Source organism: Ascaphus truei, chromosome 3 (assembly GCF_040206685.1).
Source record: "Ascaphus truei isolate aAscTru1 chromosome 3, aAscTru1.hap1, whole genome shotgun sequence".
Classification (NCBI taxonomy): Eukaryota; Metazoa; Chordata; class Amphibia; order Anura; family Ascaphidae; genus Ascaphus; species Ascaphus truei.
In genome coordinates this window covers 187,110,192-187,128,526 of record NC_134485.1, presented here as the reverse complement: position 1 = coordinate 187,128,526, position 18,335 = coordinate 187,110,192, and the positions used below count along the sequence as shown (strand labels likewise).

The 18,335-nt window shown below is 42.3% G+C and overlaps 1 protein-coding gene across 6 annotated transcripts in view; it reads right to left on the bottom strand.

The window, feature by feature from the left end:
- The window catches only part of SCML2 (Scm polycomb group protein like 2), a 136,640-nt gene that overhangs the window by 22,627 nt on the left and 95,678 nt on the right, over window positions 1–18,335 (bottom strand). For all 6 annotated transcript variants that reach the window (XM_075589787.1, XM_075589791.1, XM_075589788.1 and 3 more), the window contains 2 exons: window positions 3,430–3,671; window positions 1,185–1,311 (listed from right to left, as the gene is read on the bottom strand). In XM_075589787.1, coding sequence (XP_075445902.1) covers window positions 1,185–1,311; window positions 3,430–3,671 — 369 coding nt within the window. The remainder of the gene's footprint in view (window positions 1–1,184; window positions 1,312–3,429; window positions 3,672–18,335) is intronic.

The following is an 18,335-nucleotide window of genomic DNA, read 5'->3' as shown; positions in this document are numbered from 1 at the left end:
TGGTGTATATAATATAATTGTTTTTGAAATTCCTGAGTGTGTGCATGTATTCTTGTTTATGTTGCGCATCAAGAGATGCTGTGAGATCAGGGGTGGACAACTCCCGTCCTCAAGGGCCAGCAACAGGTCAGGTTGTCAGGATATCCCTGCTTCAGCACAGGTGGCTTAATTGTTGACTGAGCCACCTCTGCTGAAGCAGGGATATCCTGAAAACCTGACCTGTTGGTCGCCATTGCGCGAGTTACCCACCCGTGTTAGATTATTTGATCCCTCGAAGAGACGCCAAAATGTAAATATGTTTGAAATTATCATTAGTGTTAAAATGGAAGCTGAACTACGTGTGACATGTGGATAAAATCGACATAGCAAATGACAACACCCTGAACCTTAAACTGCACAGACACACCCTAAGGCATGTGTACAGAAAACGCTCAACGGCACATACAATTAGTGGTATTATACAACGCTTAGCCCGCTGTATAGAATAAAAAAAATGTATGAATTGAATGTAAAATCTACACACGTTAAACATGCCTTTCCATTGCATTTCCTTGCAAATATCACAGGATGCATTTCAGAAACTTTAAATTGATAGATATAGCACTGACTATGTAAGCAGTGCTTTTCGTAAATAGTATGCAAAACAAAGACCAGGATAACGGAGATAAGGAACCTGGGTAGTAGCTCTGTGGTAATGTCACAGTCTTGAAACAGGTGAACCTGGTCCAAATCCTGTTTCAGCTCTCATTGTGACCTTGGGAAAGTCACTTTATCGCCCTGTCCCTTAGGCACCAAAATTAGATTGTCAGATCTTCTGGGCAGGAACTCGCTATAGCGTTGTGTACATTTTATCAGCACCAAATAAACAATATATTAACATTAAAAAAAGTGTAATCCTGTATGGAGACTAAAAGACAGTAAGAGCACATTGAGGTTATAGTTGCAAGAGAGTCTGGAGTGAATACTTTTGTTATGATAAAAAGATCTTTATATGCCTCAATAAAAAGGTGTTTCCAGATGAGGGAGTCTTGAAGATGGGAGAGAAGGAACATGGATATTAGTGAGGTTCCAAAGGTAGAGAAGAGAGAGTACAACAAGTTTCAGGTATGACATGGGACTGAAAAATACACACTACCGAGCTAAAAAGTGGAGACTACAATGCAGAACAAGAGTTTCTTAGTTACCTGTGGATACCACGGTCATGGAAGAACCCATAATGCAAACGCCATCTTTAAAAATTTGGGATTTATTGATGTCCACATCAGCAGAGGTAACCGGAGGTAGAGGTGAATGTAACGTTGCAATTTCTTTCTAGAAAAGTAAAATGTATTATTGTATACACAGTGCACCGTGCTATACCGTGGAAATTAAATACAGCTTAAATGAGGGTACACAAGCTACACAATGCACCAAAGTGCTAATCGATGTAGGACACACGCACACGCACAACTCCAAAATCATATAAATCGAACCTCTGAAGTCATTATAAACATCTCAAAAGAAAATAAAAGAAGTGTTCAAAGATCGCAAAAGTGGTTGCCCGGCGCTTAATCACGTTTCTACCGCACGGTCATTGATAGAGGCTGTACCATGCTTTTTGTACTTATAGTTCCCCTCACGGACGTCCATCATGTTGTCTCATCTAAGTGATGTCACTAGAGACTTAACGGTCAATCCACCACACCAACCCCATGTGTTTCACGAGCTCTCGCTCGATCCCTCATTTGTTTAGTGCACGGAACCTCTATGGAAACGAGCCAGAGCTGGCAAAACGCATTCAGTGAGAGGATCTGCGAGGGGGACAAGCACAGGTTATTTAAAAAAAAAAAGGTATGGAGTATAATAGATATTGCATACATCATTGTTTGACCAAGCCAAGCAACAAAAAAATAGGAAATGTTCTTAAAACGTTATATTGCTGTAGTTTATGTACGTACACCAATTTCTGATTATCCCTTTTGAGTTTCTTTGACAAAGCGCCCTTTTCTTGCGCAAAATGCATTAGGGTGGGACAGTTCTTCTGTTAGGGGATCACAGACTCAATACTTTTAAGGCTGAGTCCCCTGTGCCGCTGACCGCGCTCATGCTTGGAGAGTGGTGACGTCACCAACTCTCCAAGCGTGAGCGACAGGTGTCCGCGCTATTTCGCAGGCGCACGCTGGGGGCGTTGCAGGCAAGCTGAACGCGGTTCAGAGTCAGATTTATTTTGTTTATGCAAGCGCCAAGCGTGGTTGAGCGTCCATGCACACGCACGAGCGCTCTGCGTAAGCGGGGACATCCAAATTTAAATTGCACGCATTCATCTCATCAAGCACCACGCGGTCAGCGCCACAGGGGACTCAGCCTTATTCTTTTGTAACAAGACGTTTAAATAAAAGGATTTGTTTTACAATTTCTACAAGCCGACTGCCGTATTGTCCGAGTGGATGGATAGATGCACAATAGTTTCAAAGAGGCCTGAAGGAGTAGCTGGGTTCGAATCCCAGTGTCAGATCTCTTTGTGACCTTGGAATAGTCACTATCTTCCTGTGTCTCGGGCAACAAAACGTAAGGCCGTCAGGTCAGGGACACTGCAGGTGCAGGTAACATTCTATCTACAGTGCTGTGCTATACAAGAAAAGTAAGTCATGGTGCACAGTAGGTTTAGATACTTTCCCTTTATGTTTTACAATGTGTTGCAGGCCTTAAAATTAAGAAATAATAATAATTAATAATAATAATAATAATAAACTAAAAAAAAAAAAAACACATGGAATCACCCTAGTAATTGCAATTTAAAGACTACACCAAATGCTTCTTTTTCCCCCCCCCTCAATGAGTATTCAGAATTGTTCCTTCACCAAATTAAATACTATATATATATATATATATATATATATATATATATATATATATAGAAAGAAAAAAAAGTACATTTGAATTCATTTTACACAGCTGTTTCTTAATTCAAATTATTCTATAAAGAAACTAAGTCAATGGACCTCCTGTGCGATTGCTCCAGATCTGCGCTATTGCAGTTTATAGAACCATGGCCTTATTCCATAAAGTCCAATGCAGCTAGACTCATCCAGTGATTGACCAAAAACTGCAGTTCAAGTGAATATGGTCCTAAATCTAACACAGACGCCCTACACTAGTGCGGGAAACATCACCATGGGAGGCACCGTCATATAACCTCAATCCACAATTATGAAGCCAGAAGGCTCTATACGGATTACAAAGCAGTGTTCAGCAGATCCTTCTAGCAGAAAAGGGGGTGGTCATCTCCAAATGCCCCAATATTTTATTTTAGGGTATGCTTTCTCAAACCTATTAAAAGGGCTAAAAACAGACTAGGATTTCCACGAAGGAAATAAAGGCAGCGATATGTTTGTTTGCTTTGACACCAAACAATTCACAGCAATATCCGAGTTACCAAGAGTTACTGACCTTTCTTCCCGGCTTTAACCCCTTTCTCCCTGTCTTGAGGTTTTCAGTGAGTGGTAGGTTTCTTGCCAGCGCAGTGTTTTTCGGACGCTTGGCTTTCCGTGGGGCGGCTGTGGTTCCTGGAGGCCTGTCACGTATGGGCTTCCTCCCCTTCTGTGCTGGAGTAGGCTTCTGTGGCGATTGCATTGAGCGCCGGACACCTTTTGCAGGGGATGCTGGGATGCTTGTACTCTTTGGGACAGAGACTACAAGAGATTCATAAAGACACAGGAAGATTAGTGAGAGATCTCATGAGGAAGTAACCTTTCGAATTCTTGGTAACCAATCTAGATCAGGGGTTTCAACCATGTCCTCAGAAACACAGCCACACCTTGGGGGTAACCAAGTAATACGCTATCTATCCTATATAATGTAAATGCAATCTACTATGCGCTAATGCCTTCGCTCTTCAATCTCTCCTGAGTACCAACCAAAATACAGAGTGGAAACTCAATTTGAATGTGGCTGTAAGAATCTGTTATGTCAGTGTGCATTCCAATGACTTGGAGAGAGGAACAGGAACTCGGGGAAGGGGAGAGAATGTTCCGTGACATGATTTTAGGGCATTCCTGTAACGCAAGGCATTTTCCCCCATGATGTGTGTGGAACGGGCGACATTCCTGTTACATGTATGTATATCTTTTTTTTTTATATAGCGCCATTAATGTACATAGCACATCACAGTGGTGGTACATGTGACATAATATAAATAACAAATAATACAAATAACACAATGGAAATAAGCACTTCAGACATAAAAGTAACATTGTGAAAAGGAGTCCCTGCCCCGGAGAGCTTACAATCTACTCGGTAAGTAGGAAGAACGTAGACACACTACGAAGGTGTTCTGGTAAATGCAGAGAAAAAAAATATATATATATATATATATATATCACAACAAGAGAAAAAATTAGCGCCAACCTATCACTATATAATATCTCTAAAAATTAAAATAAAAAATATAAATAAAAAATATTACAAATAAGAATAAAAAATCTATGCTAAGCACAGTGGAAGTAATAAAAGTTAATATATTAAACCAATAAAATGCATATAAAATATATCAAAAAAGAAAATGTCCAGAAAAATATATATAAAAAATATACAAATCCCAAGATATTCCAATTGCTATCCAAAAGAGCCTCTGCAGCCCGAATGAAGGGAACACCACTTCCTTGAGGATATCTACAAAAACACAGAAAAAACAGGCGCACTCATAGCGTAAAATTGTATAACAATAATTTTATGGAGTAAGGGATAAAAACACACACTCACAAACAGAGCTGAATAAAATGCGTTTTTGAGTACAACTCAGCCCGTTCAGACGCAGGAACCCAAAGAGGAGGACTTCGGTGTGATGTCCGCGGTGTGTCTTGCCACAATAGCCCCTCTATGTCCTGGCAGGGACCGAAAGCCACGAGGGACGCCGCCTTCCCCTTTCTCCGGCGCTACACAGAGCATACACTGAATACAATCTCACGTGAGCTCGATGACGTCAGCGAGGTTTCAGCCGGAGAGAGTTCACAGTGTAAACAGGAACTTGAATGTCTGAGTGGCTGGTAGCAAAATGCTAGCAACGCAGCAAAAATACAATATATGTAGATGAGTGTCAATAAAATATACAAACTGGACAGTAGGCTCCACAGCAATCTCTACGCGTTTCGTCTCGAACGAGACTTCATCAGTTTAATGCCTATGCTATTATCTCCTGATGAAGTCTCGTTCGAGACGAAACGCGTAGAGATTGCTGTGGAGCCTACTGTCCAGTTTGTATATTTTATTGACACTCATCTACATATATTGTATTTTTGCTGCGTTGCTAGCATTTTGCTACCAGTCACTCAGACATTCAAGTTCCTGTTTACACTGTGAACTCTCTCCGGCTGAAACCTCGCTGACGTCATCGAGCTCACGCGAGATTGTATTCAGTGTATGCTCTGTGTAGCGCCGGAGAAAGGGGAAGGCGGCGTCCCTCGTGGCTTTCGGTCCCTGCCAGGACATAGAGGGGCTATTGTGGCAAGACACACCGCGGACATCACACCGAAGTCCTCATCCTTGGGTTCCTGCGTCTGAACGGGCTGAGTTGTACTCAAAAACGCATTTTATTCAGCTCTGTTTGTGAGTGTGTGTTTTTATCCCTTACTCCATAAAATTATTGTTATACAATTTTACGCTATGAGTGTGCCTGTTTTTTCTGTGTTTTTGTGTATATATATATATATATATATATATATATATATATATATATATATATATATATATAATGGCCTCGCTCAAACCTGTCCTATAACGACGATGTGCTGCCTGGGAGAAATGAGTGAACGTAGATAAGTGCGACTGGGCACTTGAGAAAAAGTGCCCTATTTGGCGCACCAAAGTCAAAATTGGTTGTGTAATGTAATTACTTTAAAATATAACATTGAATCCATAATAATTAATAGGAATTGGCACTTAGAATAAAGCAAGTAAAATAAACAATAACTCAGTGCTAGGTGTTGTAACTAATAGACCGGACTGGTCATGAATTCAAAGTATTGGGGTATACATTACCTAATAAGTCAGTATTGTGACACTAAAAGGATATGCTGATATTTAATCCGCACAGCATGTCATTCATAATCACGATTTGTATTGTGTGCAAACTGTAGGAATGTGCAGGGGTACAAGGTCTATCAAATGTTGGCTCTGAAATATCTCACTTCAAGAAGTGTTTCAACAACTGTGGCTATTTTCATAGTTGTAACAAGAAAATGTGTTAATACATGTAGCAAAGACAGTGCCTCATTTAAAGCATATCACATTTGTGCGTATAACATGTTGTATAAAATGATATAATGTATCAATTTTGCAACACTGTAGTGGTTGATCTTATAATTTATTATATCCACAGAACAAACCCTTCGAGGGAAATGCAGTGATAAATCACCGAGTCTTCAGCACAAATACTTGTAACACACTGGGAGACAAAGAATATATATTCATCAACCTGTTCCATTAGTTAGTGTGTTATCAATCCTATTTTGCAATCAATATGTTGGATTAATACTCTTTAATAAAAGGTATGTACATGAAACTGATAGGTCTAGGTGAATAGTAAGGTACATATAGCCACTGTAGACCCTCCTCTATGGTGGTTTGTACTAGCCAACACTCCAAAAAATGAGCCTAATCTCAATGCCACGTTTAAGGCATAACATAATGGGAACCTGCTTAGGCTGCTATAGCCTCTAATGTTGTAATGATATATTGCATATTAATTGGACAAAAACGGTTTTCTCCTGCAGCCTATTAGGTTCACAGACAGACCCCTAAATAAAAATATAGCAATGAACTCCTGAGCATTCAACATATATCTGAGTAGCACCTCTAGAAACTAAGATATAATTGCTTCAACCTTTTATCCATTGAATATGTGCAAATCTGTTTATGCAGATTATGTATGCAATGCTCTAAAACAATCTATATATAGAGCTGATTAGTTTCAAAAGGTGATTTGGTAAGTGTGGTCACTTGTATGTTAAATTCAAAATGTGTAATAGTAGCAGCCTCAAATGGTGTGTGATCAGCCTTGTTTGTTAGATGCCACATTTAAGGCATATCATAGTGAACACAGCAATCGGCTGGCAGAGCACCCCATCTGGGACTAATTAGTTGTAAGTATACACTCACCAGATAATCACCGCTGCGGATCAATACAAAACTGCGCCTTTACTTTGAAAGCTGTTTGTTTAAAAAACGGAGCATGTAACTCCAGGGAGCAGTGGTGCTGCTAGCTCAGAAGAGGAAAACCTGCTAGTAGTTACTGCATAACTGATTAGATTCAGAGGTGAAGCCGTATTGAGGCTTAATACTACCATAGGAGCACTTCAGCTGACACAGGTATCCCAGAGCTGCATGCTGCACCACCCGCGCTTACTCAAACGCTGCACCCGACGTACGTTTCAGCGAAAACCACGCCTTCTTCCTGGGGTGAGCGTCTCAACGCTAACGTCCGCCCCTATATACCAAAAAAACGGGTTGTCATGGCAACCTGTATGGCGCTTGTTACTTATGACTACTTAGATTGCGTTTCGCCTACTAGAATTAAGCACCAACAGCAGGAAGATGCTGGGGATATAATAACTGGTTACTTTATATCCATACTGTTAGGGAAGTGATTGATAGATTTCACAGGAACGCAGTATACATAAATCCTTCATTAAGTCCTGATGGGTTCAGAGTGTTTAATGTATACATCCAACAAGCCTTTAACTGTAATAATGCGTTGTCCCAATTTCCTGTTCTGGGAGATTGATCATATTCCTCAATCCCTTGGAACATGATACTACTTGTATCGCCTGTATGTTTATTTCTAGTTGTTTAATAAACACTTCTTGAAGTGAGATTTCATAGAGCCAACATTTGATAGACCTTGTACCCCTGTACATTTCTACAGTTTGCACACAATACAAATCGTGATTATGAATGACATGCTGTGAGGATTAAAATAAGGGCCCCGGGCATACGGCGGGTTTCGTTCTAAGGGCCTGCCGTATAGTGAAAATCGCTGGAAAGCGGAACCGGCGATTTTCATCTGTGCGAATGCGCAACCAGGCAATTTCCCCCTTGTGCGCATGCGCAACCTCCATTCGGCTGCAACAGCCCGTTCTGTGCATGCGCGACCTCTGAGCAGACATGGCGGCCCCCTTCTCGGTGTCGACGTATCAGTGGATCGCCGAAAAGCAGGGTCTTGCTGTATCACAATACTGACTTATTAGATAATGTATACCCCAATACTTTGAATTCATGACTACCGTATATTCCGGCGTATAAGACGACTGGGCGTATAAGATGACCCCCAACTTTTCCAGTTAAAATATAGAGTTTGGGACACACACACACACACACACACACACACACACACCACTATACATATATATATATATACACACACATATCACTATATACACACACACACACACACACACACACACACACATCATTATACACACACACACACATCACTATACACACACACCACTATATATATATATATATATATATATATATATATATATATACATACACACATCACTATATACACACACACACACACACACACACACACCACTATATATATATATATATATATATATATATATATATATATATATATATATATATATATATATATATACACACACACACACACACACACACACACACATATCTATATATATATATACACACACACATCACTATATACACACACACACATCACTATATATATACACACACACACACACACACACACACACACACACACACACACACACCACTATATACACACATCACTATATATATATATATATATATATATATATATATACACACACACACCACTATATATATATATATATATATATATATATATATACACACACACACACACACACACACACACACACACACATCACTATATACACACACATCACTATATATATATATATATACACACACACACACACACACACACACATCACTATATACAGACACATCACTATATACAGACACATCACTATATATATACAGACACACACACACACACACACACACACACACACACACACACACGTGAAAGTACTACTGTACTGCATGCTCGGCTCCCCACGCTGCGGAACACTGGAGGAGTAAAGACAGGAAGAGGAGGGCTTGTGTCTGTGTGTAGAGGGACGCCCCACCCCCTCTGCAAGCACAGGGAAATAGCAGCAGCACGGAGCTTCTGCCTGCCACTGCTCTGCTCTGCCCCCAGGTTTCGCCGCACAGGCTGCGCCCCCCAGTCGGCGTATAAGACTATACCCGGCGTATAAGACGAACCCCGACTTTTGAGAAGATTTTCCTGGTTTAAAAAGTCGTCTTATACGCCGGAATATACGGTAGTTACAACACCTAGCACTGAGTTATTGTTTATTTTACTTGCTTTATTCTAAGTGCCAATTCCTATTAATTATTATGGATTAAATGTTATATTTTAAATTAATTACATTACACAACTAATTTTGACTTTGGTGCGCCAAATTGGGAGCTTTTTCTCAAGTGCCCAGTCGCACTTATCTACATTCTCGTAAATGCATCTGCAAGGGGCCATGGTTGATGTACAAGATGTATAGTATCAGCCACGGACCTACCAATATGCTTCGTTAAGGAGGTGGGTTTTAAGATAGGTCATAAAGGTGGATAAAGAGGGTGCTAGTCGGGTATTGAGGGGAAGGGCATTCAAGATGAGTGGGGCAGTGAGCGAGAAAGGTTTAAGGCGGGAGAGAGCTTTAGATACAAAGGGGGTAGAGAGAAGACATCCTTGAGCAGAATGCAAGAGTCGGGATGGTGCATAACGAGAAATTAGGACTGAGATGTAAGAAGGGGCAGAAGAGTGTAAAGCTTTAAAAGTGAGGAGGAGAATTGTGTGTGTCATACAGGATTTGATAGGAAGCCAGGAGAGGGATTTCAGCAGGAGAGACGCCAAGAAAGATTTATGCGAGAGTAAAGTGATTCTGGCAGCAGCGTTTAGGATAGATTGTAGGTGAGAGGCAGGAAGGCTGGAAGAGTTCATGTTAGTAAAGGGAAAAGTGGCATTGTTTGAAGGTGCATATTTATATAGTGTCCCTTAACTATTATCATTGCTTTGTACGTATTACATGTCATGAATGTTTGCAACTTATATCTGTGTTTGGTATATTTACATTTAACGGATTTTAACGGAATGGCATATTTGCAGTTCTTACAGTTGCCACACTTGTAAAAGCCTTTTTGCGTCCTGTTACTATTAATTCCTACAGAGGATTTGAAAAGACTGGGAGAAAGATGGTAGCCAATCGTTTGGGCTTTCCTGAACACAAATCTGGGGTTTGATCTAGTAAACTTTTCAGATCCCAATCTGATCTCAAGACATCCCAGTGTTTTTCTATGATGGTTCTAATTTGATTAGCTTGTTTGCTGTAGGTTGTTATAAAGAGTGGTACATCACCACATTGGTTTTGTTTAGTCGTATACTCTGTACTACGACTCAGTTTGTTTTTGTCATTAACTTTTTTTAATAAATCAAATCCATCGGTATGAAGTGCTTTCTCAAAGGCCTGCTTGATAACATGGTTACTATAACCCCTTTCTTTGAATCTTTTATTCAATAGCTCAGACTGCTTCAAGAACATCTCATCATTTGAGCATATATCTTTCTTAATCTGAGATATTGACCTCTTGGAATACCACTCAGTAATGGCCTGGGGTGGCCACTGTTGGCTCTCAATAATGAATTAACGGGAATTTGGCTTTCGGAAAATATACGTTTAAATCATCAGATACATATCGATATAAAGATATTTATCCAAATAGCTGACGTGATTCATATGATATAAAGATGTAAATTTCAAATAAGTATTTGTATTAAGATAAGCAAAAAAAAAAAAAGGTAATAGTGATTGAGTTGTCTCCCTGCCAAATTAAGAGTAAATCATCTATGTAACTACGATAAAAAAAATATATATACAGCTAAACCCCGTTATAACGCGGGTCTCGGGGTCCACCCCGAGACCACCGCGTAACTAACGGGGTCGCGAGGAAAAAAAATGGCCGCCGCGCTTTAGCGCATATTCATCCCGCGGGACAGGAGATGGGAGCGGGCATGTCCCTCCGCTCCCCGCTTCCCCCTGTCACCTCGGGACAGGCCGCGGGGCAGGAGATGGGAGCGGGGATGTCCCTCCTGTCCCCGCTTCCCCCTGTCACCGCGGGACAGGCCGCGGGGCAGGAGATGGGAGCGGGGATGTCCCTCCTGTCCCCGCTTCCCCCTGTCACCGCGGGACAGGCCGCGGGGCAGGAGATGGGAGCGGGGATGTCCCTCCTGTCCCCGCTTCCCCCTGTCACCGCGGGACAGGCCGCGGGGCAGGAGATGGGAGCGGGGATGTCCCTCCTGTCCCCGCTTCCCCCTGTCACCGCGGGACAGGCCGCGGGGCAGGAGATGGGAGCGGGGATGTCCCTCAGGTCGCCGCTTACCTCAGATCCCGCTGCCTGCATGGAGGTGGTAGCGGGGGGTTTCTTCTCCCCACCGCTGTCCCTGGCGCTCCCGCTGCCTGCGCGGGAGGAGGGGGGGAGCGGGTGGTGGTGCTGGTCGCGGCCTTTCCTCTGCTCCGACCCCACCCCCCGTCTGTGTAGAGTGAGAGAGTGTGTGTGTGTATGTATGTATGTATATATGGGAGAGAAAGTGTGTGTGTGTGTATATGGGTGTGTGTATGTGGGTGTGAGTGTGTGTATGTGGGTGTGAGTGTGTGTATGTGGGTGTGAGTGTGTGTAAGTGTCTGTGAGTGTGTGTAAGTGTCTGAGTGTGTGTGTAAGTGTGTGTAAGTGTGTGTGAGTGTCTAAGTGGGTGTGTGTGTGTGTGTAAGTGTGTGTGAGTGTGTGTGAGTGTGCGTAAGTGTGCGTGGGTGTGCGTGAGTGTGTGTGAGTGTGCGTAAGTGTGTGTGAGTGTGTGTGCAGTGTGTCAGTGTGTGCAGTGTGAGCAATGAGGAGTGTGTGTGCAGTGTGTCAGTGTGTGCAGTGTGTCAGTGTGTGCAGTGTGTGTGCAGTGTGCAGTGTGTGTGCAGTGTGCAGTGTGTGTGCAGTGTGTCAGTGTGTGCAGTGTGAGCAATGAGGAGTGTGTGTGCAGTGTAGTGTGTGTGCAGTGTGTCAGTGTGTGCAGTGTGAGCAATGAGCAGTGTGTGTGCAGTGTGTCAGTGTGTGCAGTGTGAGCAATGAGCAGTGTGTGTGCAGTGTGTGTGCAGTGTGTCCAATGAGCAGTGTGTGTGCAGTGTGCAGTGTGTGTGCAGTGTCAGTGTGTGCAGTGTGAGCAATGAGCAGTGTGTGTGCAGTGTGCAGTGTGTCCAATGAGCAGTGTGTGTGCAGTGTGTCAGTGTGTGCAGTGTGAGCAATGAGCAGTGTGTGTGCAGTGTGCAGTGTGTGTGCAGTGTGTCAGTGTGTGCAGTGTGAGCAATGAGCAGTGTGTGTGCAGTGTGTGTGCAGTGTGTCAGTGTGTGCAGTGTGAGCAATGAGCAGTGTGTGTGCAGTGTCAGTGTGTGCAGTGTGTCAGTGTGTGCAATGAGCAGTGTGTGTGCAGTGTGTGTGTGCAGTGTGGCAGTGTGAGCAATGAGCAGTGTGTGTGCATTGAGTGTGTGCAGTGTGTGCAGTGTGCAAAAAAAAAATGGAAAAAAAAAATTTTTTAAATTTTTATTTTTTTTATTTTTTATTTTTAAAAACGGGATCCACGGGAAAACCGCGTTATAACCGAATCGCGGTATAACGAGGCGCGTTATAACGGGGTTTAGCTGTATTTACGGAATGGGTTAGTATTGCCAAAAAGATGTCTTCGCAGCATCTTGAACATAAGCCATAGATTTCAAAACTTTATAGTACAGTTTTCTAAATAGCTTTTCTGGTGCTGAAGGGATTGACTTCTAGTGTCCCAAATGTCCCTCTAACGCATAAAAAGACACATGTACTACGTTCAGATTTCCATTTTTGTATTAGAGTTTCCTACAAATGCTGTTTTTACATAATTCCATTTCTTTAGGAGGTGTCAAGATGGAACTTGTACTCTCTTTTAAACTCAATACCCCCAAGGTGAAAAAGTTACACTCTCATTCATGTAAAAAATTATGGCATGGTGCAGAAGGGCGAATAAAAACAAGGCAAATCTAGTGGAATTCAGAGTCACAAATAGAGATGTGCAGATTTTCAGACACACCGACACAGGGCCCGACAAACTGTTCCAAAACATAACGCGGCGGGGTCTGGTTGCGGGGTCCTGCCAGCGTCTCCCGGCCTTCTGCTGTCTTGTCGCCTTTAAAATCATATTTTTCTCCTGCAGCACTATTCAAAATGGCCACGCGGTGTCCCGTTACCATGGCAACACAGCATCGTATGATGCCGCACAGCCATTTTGAATGTGCTGCAGGAGAAAAACATGATTTTAAAGATCAAGACTGGGAAGAATGGGAGACGCCGGAGGACACCCCCGCAGGTAAGCAGTCGACAGCGGCCACAATGCAGTTGCCCCGGGCAACCGCATTTGTCGAGCCCTGTGTGTAAATATATACTGTTGCGGCTAAGCTTATTCTAAAGCTTAACCGCAATTTCCCCCCCCCTTTTTTTTTCCTGCTCTGAGATTGGCCGCGCGCCAACCGCATCTTGCGGCCGTTTCTCCCATCAGCGCTAATGGCGCTGAACAATAGAAGCGCCTGCGGCGCCGAAAGAAAAAAAAACAAGCCCGCGTTTGCACAGGGTTTCAAATTACCCGCGGAGAAAGCCGCATTAGACTAAAGCGGGCCGCCGCTGTATCTGTTGAGCGAGAACAGCGCACCAGAATGAATGGCAAATAAGTGTATTTAGAACACAAACTTATCATTGACTCACATAAAATGAGAATAAAAGCAAGCGCCTTGCAATTCCAGGTTGAGAGCTGGTCAGTTCAACGATTGAATACAGTTGGGACCCAACACAACGAGTCCCCGGACGACAGCTCGCAGCAATCGAGAAGAAAAGAGATGCAAATAGAAGCTCGACAGCTTCTCAACCTGAGGTACTTCACTCACGACTTTAACCCAACCTGAAAAAGTTCCATTTATTACAACTCTCTGTTTTCTGTCCTTCAACCAGTTTTCAATCCAGGTGCATATATTTTTACTGAGTCCAATTTGCTTTATTTTGTACACCAACCTCTTGTGTGAAACCGTATCAAAAGCCTTTGCAAAATCTAAGTAGACCACATCAACTGCATTACCCTGGTTTAAATTCCTACTTACCTCCTCAAAGAAACAAATAAGGTTAGTTTGGCATGATCTATCCTTCATAAATCCATGCTAACTATTACTTATCATTTTGTTTTTCCATTAGGTATTCCTGAATATTATCCCGTATTAAACCTTGATTATTTAGGTACTTAAAGAACTTTTTAGGGATGATCTTACTTTCTATTGCAATCCTTTTTTCATTTCCAATTTTTGCTAATTTGATTGCCCCTTTTGCAATTTTTGTTACATTCCTTATAATTCTGATATCCAGTATTGCCCTTCTCCTGGTTGGTTTCCTTTTGTTTTAATGCTAATCACATTGCCCCAGTCTGTCTGGATAATTAAAATCACCCATTATGCAAACATGACCCAGTTTTGATGCCTTCTCCATTTGCAAAAGAATTTTAGCTTCCTCAATCGCAGATATTTGGTGGTTTATAGCATATTCCCACAAACATTTTCTTTATACGTTTACCTCCACTGCTAATTTCTATCCACAAGGTCTCTACATTTTCATCATTCCCTTCATAAACATCTTCCCTTATAATAGGTTTAGATCCGGTTTAACATATAAACATACTCCACCTCCCCTTCTATTTGTTCGATCCTTCCGAAAAAGGGAATAACCCTCTAAATTAACTGCCCAGTCATGAGTTTCATCCCACCATGTTTCAGTAATGCCTATATCATCATACTGCTCCCTTGCAGTTATTAATTCAAGCTCGCCCATTTTATCTGTCAGGCTTCTTGCATTAGCAAGAATGCATCTATGTTTTTTTCAGCCTGTACTATTATCTGATCTGCTCCTTCCTTTCTGCGCCAATTTGGTTTAGTCTTTAGAAGTTTTCTAGTATTATCTGTATTTACTATGAGTGTCTCGCTGCTTGTCAAACTCGGACTTGCCCCCATTCTACCTCCATAACCTCTTGCTATTTCCTCATCTATTCAATTTAGTTTATCTGTTTCATTCCCCTCCACCCTCCATCCTAGTTTAAATTCTCCTCCAACCTTTTTAGCATTCTCCCCCCTTGCACAGACAATCCCTCTTCATTGAGGTGCAATCCGTCCCTAGAATAAAGATGGCACCCCTCAGAAAAGGAATCCCAGTGCTCTAAAACCCCTCCTTCTTACACCACTTTCTTAGCCATGCATTAACCTCCCTGATCTCTGACTGTCTCACTGCGGTAGCGCATGGCACTGGTAGTATTTCAGAAAATACTACCTTGGAGGTCCTTGCCTTAGGCTTTTGGCCTAGATCCCTGAAATCATTTTTTTAGGACCCTCCATTTTCTCTAACTTTGTCATTGGTGCCAACGTGTACCAAGACTGCCGGGTCAATCCCAGCCCCCCCTCCCCCCCAATAATCTGTCTACCCGATCCGAAATAAGTTATCCCAGAGGGGTTCTGCAAAATGCAGCAGGACTATACGGCAGTAATGCAGTTGCCCCACATACAGTATAAGCATTAAAAGAGGCAGTACGCGTGGCAACGTTAAAAAATATATATATTTTTTGTTTTAATATATACAGCTTTTGATAACCTTTAATGAAAGCTAATTACCTAAGCTGCCGACCGATTCATTCTCCCCTGATTGATCAGCAAAGTTCTGCTTCCCAGGGTTCACTAAATAGCTGCCTGTCAGTTTCAATCAATCCTTCAGTCAGTGTAACTCAGCAGCTGCAACTATATCTAAGGTAACATTATCTATTGTTATAGTTTGCAGCTCAAACAGCTGGGAATATTGGCAATAAATTATCACCGACAGTAATGTGTTGCAAATATCTTGCACTGCAGGAGAAGTGACCTGCTATATAAATCAAAGGATGCTCAGTATATTAAAACGCATTCGAAATAGCAGAGTGAATAAAAATAATTATATTGCATGGATTGCTCCTTTAAGGCTCGTTGCATTTTTTTGCAGCAAATAGTGACTTGTCTATATTTCCTGATTCTGCCCTTATTTATTTTTTTAAGGTTCCACCACCACCCCACATGAAGGAACACACTCTAGTTTCAGATTTAACATGTCTGCTTGCCTTTTCACAGACGCCACTTTCCTGTTTAATCTTTAATTGCAGAAACATTTCTCACATTACAAGCGAAATGTAAACAAGGTATTAAAAACGCCTTTCATGTACCATCAGTCATTACTGACCTTGTTTTCCCCATGCAAAGGAATAACAGACCCTTTTTAGGAATGAATGTTACAAACAAGACAAAAATAGAAAATCACCCCTTTCTTTCAGATTTTAGCAAACAGATATAAATAAAATTGTCCAAAGTCAACAGTGGAAATACTTGAGTTATCAAAGTTTACCAATGTTCTTCTGTCTGCAAAAATGTCTCTTAGGCCTCGTCCAGGGTTCCGGCGGGCGTGCTGAGGCTCAGGGAAAGCGGGTGCTTTCCCTGGCCTTAGACAGCGCGCCGTCAGGGGGTGTGTCGGGGGCGGGCCAGTGACATCACGGAGCTGGTTCGCCCTCATTGGGCGAACCGCTCACGTGACCGGCCCTGCGCTCCGGCAAGCGCGTGATTTTAAAAATTACCTAAGACCTACGCTTCCGCAAGCGTAGGCAAGCCCCTAATAAAGCCGCTCTCATTGCGGCTGTAGGGGCTCAAAGGTAAGTGCAAGCGTTCTTCAGCACGGCTCAGCGCTGACCATGCCCGAGGCCTAAAGCGCTATGTAAAAAAAACTAGCAGCGCTACACAAGAACAAACAATTAGAGTAATACAACCTTGGTTTAGTCACCATTTAGACTAAGCTCAGTGGATCATATATACTCCATACTCCCCCATGTATTTTTGGTGTCCCTTTCCTTGCCAACATACTGTAGGAGCAGAAGGACTAGTTGCTAAAGACGTTTCATTATGTTTACTCACACAATATGGGAGGCCACAGAAATGATCACATTATCACATCATTATGCTGGGTGACCTTTTCAAATAAACACATCAAAGTTTAATGATGTTGCTCTACACCAGTATCAAAGTGCATATGTAGGGGGGAAGAGAGGAGATACTTTAGCACAAGCAGTCAAACACGTTTATGTGCACTCTACCCAAAAGGTTGATACCGGTAGTGTTAAATCTCTCCCTTTAATCGAATTGTGATGTAAAAAACAGTGGGGGTGATAATTAAGCCCCAGTAAATCTTGCTGGCTATTTTATTTTGGTATGAAATGCCAGGGTCTGGATGTGTTCCAGTCAAACAGAAAAAATATCTTGTGAAGAAACACCAGTCATTTTGCGAAGAACAGACGGTAACTGCCCATTCATGGTACTCAAACAGTGAACGACTACAGAGATGTGGCTCTTACAGGAAAATGATAACCGCCCTATTAAGTATTTGCATGTGAATTTATGCAGCAAGTGATGCTGGTATTCTCTGTTCTATACATACTAGAACGAAATACGTTTGTCGTCAGCGCTAAATAGAGCAAAATGTGCTCCGTCTGATTGAGCAAGTTACAGGTCCGTATTTCTTAACGTATTTGCTAAGCCCCAAGACACTAAGGCCCGTCCACATGACTTCAGACAGCACCTTTGTAAATGTGGTCTGCAATGTACATGTAAGAATTTATGACCCGAAACTTTTAAAAAAAGACCAGAATATGAACAGACGAGAATACAGAATGCAGCCAAATAAACATCAGAGCTCAGCAAGCAATAAGATAACAGAACCAGCGTTATTCACCCTTCAACCAACTGTGATATCACATATGCCACATGAGAAGCTTCTCACAAATATGTACGTTAATAACGCATACACCAGAACAAGAAACTTCAAATGATATAAAGATGTGGCCGCCTGCAAGGAGATTTAACCCTTTTGCTGCTTGGTAATGTGTTTCTGGCCACCTGGCAGCAGGGTTAACCAGGCCTTCCCCACAGCCAGTTTGCCGAGAGAGAGCGAGAATCAGTGGAATACTACACAATGCGGATCTGGAGAGGGAAAACGGCTGCGACCAAGAGCAAAACAGTGACAGAAAGCAGGTCATAAGGAGGGTAATATCGCTGGCTGCTTGCTCTGCGTGTACACACGTGAATGAGCAAACCTAGACTAATACGGCTGTTACTCGT